Source organism: Nestor notabilis, unplaced genomic scaffold (assembly GCF_000696875.1).
Source record: "Nestor notabilis isolate BGI_N333 unplaced genomic scaffold, ASM69687v1 scaffold5835, whole genome shotgun sequence".
NCBI lineage: Eukaryota > Metazoa > Chordata > Aves > Psittaciformes > Psittacidae > Nestor > Nestor notabilis.
Window position 1 is genome coordinate 16,213 of NW_009927767.1, and position 8,361 is coordinate 24,573.

The 8,361-nt window shown below is 43.4% G+C and overlaps 2 protein-coding genes across 2 annotated transcripts in view; one reads left to right on the forward strand and one right to left on the reverse strand.

Annotated features, from left to right (window-relative positions):
• Positions 1 to 6,361, forward strand: part of DZANK1 (double zinc ribbon and ankyrin repeat domains 1) — a 21,312-nt gene extending 14,951 nt beyond the window's left edge. The window contains 7 exon segments of the mRNA XM_010014192.1: positions 8 to 58; positions 983 to 1,082; positions 2,946 to 3,034; positions 3,450 to 3,530; positions 4,227 to 4,366; positions 4,785 to 4,859; positions 6,199 to 6,361. Coding sequence (XP_010012494.1) covers positions 8 to 58; positions 983 to 1,082; positions 2,946 to 3,034; positions 3,450 to 3,530; positions 4,227 to 4,366; positions 4,785 to 4,859; positions 6,199 to 6,361 — 699 coding nt within the window.
• A 1,058-nt stretch (positions 6,362 to 7,419) lies between these two features.
• LOC104405465 (baculoviral IAP repeat-containing protein 5-like) lies at positions 7,420 to 8,316 on the reverse strand (the record flags this gene model as incomplete). Its single annotated transcript, XM_010014193.1, has 2 exons — positions 7,420 to 7,503; positions 8,203 to 8,316. Coding segments are annotated over 2 exons (198 nt in total), but the record flags the coding sequence as incomplete, so codon positions are not given.
• Between the last annotated feature and the right edge of the window lie 45 nt (positions 8,317 to 8,361).

Here is an 8,361-nt window from a genome sequence, read left to right on the forward strand (position 1 = left end):
CTGTGAGGATGACTATGAAGTCACTATTACACTGAATTATGCTCTTGCTATTAACAAGGTTAGTTTGGGGGATGAGGCCCATTGTTAGGCAGCTGGTCGAAAGCTGTCACTAGACCAGTGAGTATAACACCTGTATATTTTAAATTCAGGTCTAAACCATAAATTCTTTTGTTGAGAGGGTATTAACTTACCACTTCAGAGAAAGGAACCTTTTTATTTCTCTGCTAGAGCTGCTGAACAGGTATCTTTATCTGATTAAGCCAGACTTCATGGTTATGTTGCTATCATCTTGCATTTCAGTAGTTTGCTATTATTAATATTACCATTCTGTTTTTCAGCTGATGTTGTTTGATGATCCTAGCACCTTGAGCTTAGATCCTCGTCTTCAGTGTGCAAATTGTGTTCTTAACGAACAAGCTTATTTTTCAACGGTTTGGAGATAACATTGACAAGAATTACTGTTAACTGTATCAAACACTTGAAATCCCTACCTCCAGAATTACCATGTCCCAAAAACCACCCAGATATTTATTCCCAGCTTATCAAATATGAGAATTCTCCATTCGAAAGATCCAAAATTCAGACTGTATCTCTTGTGTAGAATCTGAACAAACTTACCTTGCTATGTGGTGCTTGAAAAGGTATATCACATCCTTTCACAAGTGAGGAGTTAATCAGATTTCTCAAGGGGTAGAACACTTCATTTGGATGAGATTCTTCATTTCATTAGGTGAAGTTGTGTCACTTTTTTTTTCCCCTAAATCAAACCAAATACTACCACAAGGTTTAGAAAAAAATGCTACATTATTTTACCTCATAACAGAGTTCAATTACAAATAACAATTTGTCTTCTGCTAATTTCATGCTGATATTAAAAGCCTATATATTTTTTCATCTGCCACACCGCTGTTTTGTGCTACTAAGATTATAACAGCATTAGGTGATAACCTTTACTAACTACCTCCATTTGATGATTCTACAGAATATTCACACTAATAAGCCAGTGAAGTTCAGCAATCATTACCTGACAGCTGCTGCAACAGAAGTCAGAGATGGAAAGGATGGCAGTCAGACTAGTTTGGGTAAGTTGTTTTTTTACTCCCTTGTCTTTATGTAGGCTTAAACTGTAGGTTTAAACTAACAACAGTGTGTGTGTGTTTTTAAACTAACATAGTAGAATACAGCAAACTGTTCTAACTTGCTAACATGTAGAGAGAAAGGAGTGTTCGGCTGACGGGGAAGGAACATCACAGGACTGATAACAACTTAGGAGACAGTAAATAAGACCCAGGATGCCAACCTTCACGATAGCAGAGTGGCACCCAGCATGGAGCGAGACTGGAACAGAACAGAAGCAAGGACATACCAGCTGCTAACTCAGGCCATTTAGTAAACACAGTGAGGAAGACTGTCGGCAACCACCAGAGACCCTCACTCAGCAAGAAAGTGCATGTGTAATTAGAATGCAAATATTATAATTAGTTCCTGTGGAAGTGCTGAATATGCATGAGTATGCTAAATATGTAGCTGCTGCCAGCAAGGTGTGCTCACCTTTGTGAAGCTATTCATGTGTGTGCCCAGTGCTGCAATAAAGAATGCTGCTTTCCAAAACCCCAAATTGAGTCTTAGAGAGTTTCTCTGACCAACTTTTACAGTAACATTTATGTTAAATATAGTAGTCAAGAATATAGAAGTAGCTCTTGGAAGACCAGACACTGAGACAAACAAACTAATATATTGGCACATTCTGAGCCTACTTAAGTTGATCTTTAAGTCTCAAAATGGCTGAGTTGAGATTTAAGCAATGTATGGACTCTGTCAAAAACTCAGAGAAATGCTCCATCACTGAAAGACCACTGAAGAGGCTAGTAAATGCAGTCACAGCTTATAGCAGTGGTTTTGTTATAGTGATAAAACTTCAGATGCTTTGCATATTCTTTTACAGTAGGAGTCATAAATAACAGAATCCAGGCTGGTTTGGGTTAGAAATGACCTTAAAGCTCATCTAGTTCCAGCCCCCTGCCATGGGCAGGGACACCTTCCACTAGACCAGGTTGCTCCATCCCTTGAACACTGCCAAGGATGACAGTATTATCCCTGCTTTTGAGCTCTGCCAGGGACTTCAGCTTTGGCACATTTGGAGAACTTCAGAAATGATGAAATACATTCTAGACCTAGTTTTCAGAGATGCTCAACTTGCATTTCTATTAGTGTCATTAACAGCTCAGTGCTTTAGGCAGCTCATATTAGACTTAAGTTTTCATTCAATCATCTAGCTGTGAAGTCAGTATTAGAATTCAGAAATTCCTATGGTGACATTTGACATACTTCACATGGGAGTTTCATCCACTTTGGGCTTTCAGTCTAAGAACTGGGAAGAGGCAGCCAGGGTACTAGGAGCTGGGTTTTTGGGGAGTGTCAGTAATGACTGTGACTCCAAACACTCTGGTAGCACCAGCTTAAAGGGTCCATATGTGCTGCCAACTCCTGCATGTTGGTAGATTATGTCTCTTTAAAATAAAGGATGAACAGGTCTACTCTAGGTCCACTAGTCCTTAAGTATTTGGGAGCCAGACAGCACTGAAAAATCATAAGGTATTTGGTTAAAACAATTCATGACTCCAAGTCAAGCCTGTTGAATAGCTGCAGCTAGTTAAAGAAAAAGAAAAGAAAGGCTAAACCTCCTCAAACTCTACATTTCATTGAATCTTCATTTCAAAATAGCAAGTTTTTATGACTGCTTAAGTGTAAACCTTTTGTTAAAACCAGTCTGATCTGCAACAGATATTTCATCACTTTCTCTTGTAGGAAACTGATAAATATTGCTTTCATTTCAACACAAAATAAAATATTTTTGTGGATAAATTATTTCCAGATCTCTCCCTCAAGTTCTTGTTAGGATACTGACTTTGCTTTGAATTAATACTTGTTTCCCTTTCTGGTAGGCAAAGATGATCATAATCTTTTCCATTCAAGAGGCAAAATAAAGAGAACAAAGTCAAGAACACTTACAGAAAAAGAAGATAAGCTCCCCGTACGTATCTTCTGCCCATACAGAAAAACCTCCCTATAGAGGAGGGCAGCCAAGGGTAAAAATACAAAAGGTTTTAACACTGACTGGGGGTGGGGGAAGGGGACAAAAGTCCAACTTAATATAAAACCTGAACATTGGTAACTGACATTTATTACAGAATTGGAAATAACCACACTTTGTTCCTACTAGGAGCTTAATGACATTGTTACTCTTTCTTTTTTTCTTGGACCCATTCTGATTTACTGACACAGCATTAGGCCTAAAGACTGTTGCAGACTGATCTTGCTACGGGTTTTTCTCAGAAGCAACATTAGATGGAGGCATTATTGTCCACCTTTACTCAAATGCAGAGTAGGGCCCACCTAGTTGTATTTTCACTGGGTGAAATGCTACTGGCTGTTTTCTGTTTCCACAGCCAGAGTCCAGACAACTACTGGATGAACTGGGTCCAAATGGGAAAGGAAGAATCCCCTTGGTAGAACAATTACTCAGTGAAGTAAGGCACTGCTTGTTGAAGTTACCTTTTCCAACTCATTGGCCATTTACTGCATGAATATTAGCCTGGTACACAACTTCAACTTTAGGCTTAGGGGCAACATCTTTGCAATACAACTGACTGTCTTCAGATTAAAAGAGCATTTTAGAGAAGAAACAGCCTGTTTTAGATTTGTGTAAGTTTTCTCTGAATTCGTACTTGGACAGTGTGTAAGGCATGCTCCTCATCTCCTCATGGGCATACAGAATGAAAGATAAATTTTATAGTTCGGGGTCAAGCCCTCTGCACAGAAGAGCAAGCAAACCTCTATCATTTTGCTGTATGGTGAGGTGCATCCTGGCAGCAGGATCTGGTATGACTACTCTTACTATATACATTTACTCTGGCTTTGAGCTAGGAGACCAGAAATACCTTCAGAAGAAACAATACCACACAATTTGAATATTTCTCTGGCCTAAACATAAAGTCCATTTGCCAACTTCAACTGGCATAATATTAAAGGCCAGGCTGGAAGGGACTTGGAGCAACCTGCTCTAGTGGAAGGTGTCCCTGCCTGTGGCAGGGAGTTGGAACTGGATGAGCTTTAACATCCCTTCCAGCCTGAACCAGTCTGAGATTCTACAATTAAAGCAAGATGGAAGCTGAAGAAACTTTATGGCTTTTAACAGCTCACCTTCCCTCTCCTGTGTGCACTAGGGAGCTGAACCAAACTGCATCAGTGATGAGGACCAACCTGCTCTCACTGTTGCTGTCCTTAACAAGCACGCAGAAGCCATCTCTCTTCTGGTGCAGAAAGGTGCCAACATCAACCAGCAAGCAGGACAATAAGCAAACACGCATTCTGGTCTATTGGAACTGTACTCAAAAAAACCACTTGTGCTCCAGTTTTAGAAAGCATTAACCTCTCACCCCTCCTCCACAAGTCTGTAGCTTTTTTTAAAGCCAAATCTGAAAATAACAACCTGCAAATGAGCAAAGATAATAGTATTCACAGGCCTTTCAGCTGCCAGCTTTGAAGATTTCTCATAATTTCTCTTAGGAAAGCTGCTGTTCTCTTCAACTCCTTGCCCAATCCACTTCAACTTAATACAACAAACCACACTAAAGCCTACCAAAAGAACCCAAATCATCATGAGGCCTAACATATTCTGTATCCACCTATGCGGGTTTTTTTAGTTTAATTTGCTAGACCATTTTCCATGTATCAGCACAGCTTCTTTAGGTAATTGGTACATGCCTCTTGCTCCTATGCAGGCACAACAACACCGCCCTCCACGAGGCAGTTCTGCTTGGACCAGAGGGAGAGGAGTGCGTCTAAATTCTCTTACAGTAAGTGCTGGGGCTGGGCCTCCAAGCTCAGTTGCAGGGTATCCCCAGTCTGCTTGCAGAGACATTCCTGGCACTGCTGAACAGCCAGAGCCTGCCCGAGGCCCAGCAGTCATCTCTCACAGCAGTGTCCCTGCGGGAAGAGGCATCCAGGAATTCTGAACATACCCTGCATCAACATTTATCATCCAGTCCCAGACTGATTTGGAATGGAAGTGACCTCATCTAGTTCCAACCCCCTGCCATGGGCAGGGACACCTTCCACTAGAGCAGGCTGCTCCAAGCCCCCGTGTCCAACCTGGCCTTGAACACTGCCAGGGATGGGGCAGCCACAGCTTCTCTGGGCACCCTGTGCCAGCGCCTCAGCACCCTCACAGGGAAGAACTTCTTCCTAATGTCTCATCTGTATCTCCCCTCTGTCAGGTTAAAGCCATTCCCCCTTGTTCTGTCCCTACAGGGCCTCGTCAAAAGCCCCTCTCCAGATTTCTTGTCACCTCTTTAGGCCCTGGAAGCTGCTCTAAGGTCTCCCCTTGAGGAGCCTTCTCTTCTCCAGGCTGAACAAGCCCAGCCCTCTCAGCCTGTCTCCAGAGCAGAGCTGCTCCAGCCCTCAGAGCATGTCCATGGCCTCCTCTGGACTTGCTCCAACAGCCCCACGTCCCTCTTGTGTTGTTGCCCCCAGAGCTGGACATTGGACTGCGGGTGGGGGTGTCTCACCAGAGTAGAGGGGGAGAAACCCTTCCCTTGACCTGTTGGCCACACTCCTTTTCATGCAGCCCTACATGTTGTTTCACTAACTCCAGTATCTTGGTGTCATGGTTTAAGCTCAGCTGGTAACTCCAGACCATACAGCCACTCACTCCTCCACCTTCTTTCCCCTCCCCATTCCTGGAGGGATGGGGAAGAGAGTCAGAAGAATGTAAATCCCACAGGTTGAAATAAGAACAGTCCAGTAACTAAAGTATAATACAAAACTACTACCACCAATAATAAGGTGAGAGAATATAAAACTAAAAGGGAAAAAGAAAACAATAAACAATTGCATGACGTGCTGTGGTATGCAATACCCCTTTGGCTAGTTTGGGTCAGGTGTCCTGTTTCTGCTTCCTCCTGGCTTCCCATGCCCTACACTGGCAGAGCATGAGACTGAAAAGTCCTTGATTGGAGTAAGTATTACTCAGAAACAGCTGAAAACATAGGTGTGTTATCAGCACTGTTCTCAGACTAAAGCCAAAACACAGCACTGCACCAGCTACTAGGAAGGAGAAAAATAACTGCTACAGCTGAACCCAGGACACTTTGGATGAATTCAAGTAGCTAAACCCAATCTGTTCTTTATTTACAGCTGCAATGCAAGCATAAAGAAGAACGCAGAAGGGCAATCAGCATATGATTTGGCTGTCACAGCTGGAAATAATGAAGTGATTTCACTGTTCACAAGTAACCTTGGACAAGGAACATTAGTCAAATTTATGAAACCCAGGAACACTGGTCATGTCAGCATGTGATTGACTTCCTCCAAGATCGAGCTGGGGAGCACCTTGGCACACGTCCTGTTCCATCTACAGATTTACCAGCCTGGTGCAAACAACTCAGGCCTTGTAACAGCCATGATTTTCTGTAAGACTCCCCCCCCAGTTCTCCCCCGCAGTTCAGAGCACAATTTGTCACCGATTGTGCTCTGTTCTACAAGATTTCTTACCAAACTTGTGCAAGGAGAGGGACCAACCAAACCTTCCAACACACAAGGTAGATTTAAGGAGATCTGACAATCCACTTGAGCAATAGGTGGCCGGAGCAGCTCTGCTCTGGAGACAGGCTGAGAGAGCTGGGCTTGTTCAGCCTGGAGAAGAGAAGGCTCTGGGGAGACCTCAGAGCAGCTTCCAGTGCCTAAAGGGGCAACAAGAAAGCTGAATAGCACTGCTAGCTGTACTCTCATTAGCTTGCTTCCCAAATTGAACTTAACAGTGCATTTGGTGCAGCTCATCACACGAAGGCTGAGATTGTTTTCCACCAGAAAACTGAGTAAAAAATCACTTTGCTCTTTTACCTTCAACTTTTATTTCTAAATGCATCAACATGAGACAGAAACAGCTACAAACAGAGGTTTACAAGGATACCAGGCACATGAAGATTTGGTATGATAGACGTTATTAGCCACAATCCCAAATCCCCAAAGGAGTTTAAAATTCACTCCCCTCTTTATTTCCAAAAGTATCTGAAAGCATTGGTATTTTCAGGATAAAAACGGAAGTGCCTTCCAACTCTTGCATGAAACACAAGGTTTTGGATCTCTAAAGTAGAAACAGCTGAGTTTAAAAAATAGAAAGTAAGAAATAAAGCCACAAGTAGTCATCCTTAACAGGAAGGACAGGAGAACCCCTGCATTAAAAAAAGATGATGTATGCAGTGCCTCAGATCCCAGGGATTTCCCAGATAGGCTCAAGTCAGCTCCTCACAGGGATGGCCATTCTGAAAGCAGCCCAGGAAACAGCCATCAAGCAAAGTGGCAGTGCCAGAGCATACATAGGACAGGCGTTACCCATGAGTGAGGAGCCACAGTAGCTTAGGAAGACAAACTCATTATTTCCCGACGCACGATCTTGGCTGCACCTTGAACATCAGTCACCTTCTGAGAAATTTCTTTTTTCTGCAGAGAATAAAAATAACAACATTACTGCCCAACACTAAATTTGGCATTGTTCAGCTTTGATGGGAAAGCAGGCTATGCTCAAGCCTTGTCCAGAGGACAACGATGCTCTGAGGGCTGGAACACCTCTGCTCTGGAGACAGGCTGAGAGAGCTGGGCTGGTTCAGCCTGGAAAACAGAAGGCTCCTTAAGGGGAGACCTTAGAGCAGCTTCCAGGGCCTAAAGGGGCCAACAAGAAACTTAGAGAAGGACTTTTGACAAGGGCCTGTAGGGACAGGACAAGGGGGAATGGCTTTAACCTGACAGAGGGGAGATTGAGATGAGACATTGGGAAGAAGTTCTTCCCTGTGAGGGTGCTGCAATTAGATCTTCCTCTGCTACTTTAAAGCAGTAAGTTAGACTGAAAGAAGAGGTATGTTACACGTATATATGCCTCAGTACCAGGCAGCACTCTCCTCTGCAGGCAGTGGGTTGTAACTGGATGAGCTTTAAGGTCCCCTCCAACACAAACCAGTCTGGAATTCTACATCTCCCAACAGGCAATGGCTGAGAACTGGGGAAGGATACAGAACCAGTCAGGAAACACTGTGGCAAGGAACCAAGAGGCCAGGGAACAGATTACAGGACTAGAAACTTATAAATAGCTTTTCCAGCATCACGGGCGCAAGGGAAAACATCACAGTGCCGACATGTACATACAGCTGCATTTTTCATCCGTTCTCTATCCAGCTTCAAGAACTCCTGCAGCGTCAGGTTAGAAGGATCTTTTTGAAGGGAAATGAAAGCACAGCGCGGAGAGTGCTTTTTGTGCTCCTCCCTAAAAGGAGGAAAGAGAACACCAGAAAGACCAAAGGGACG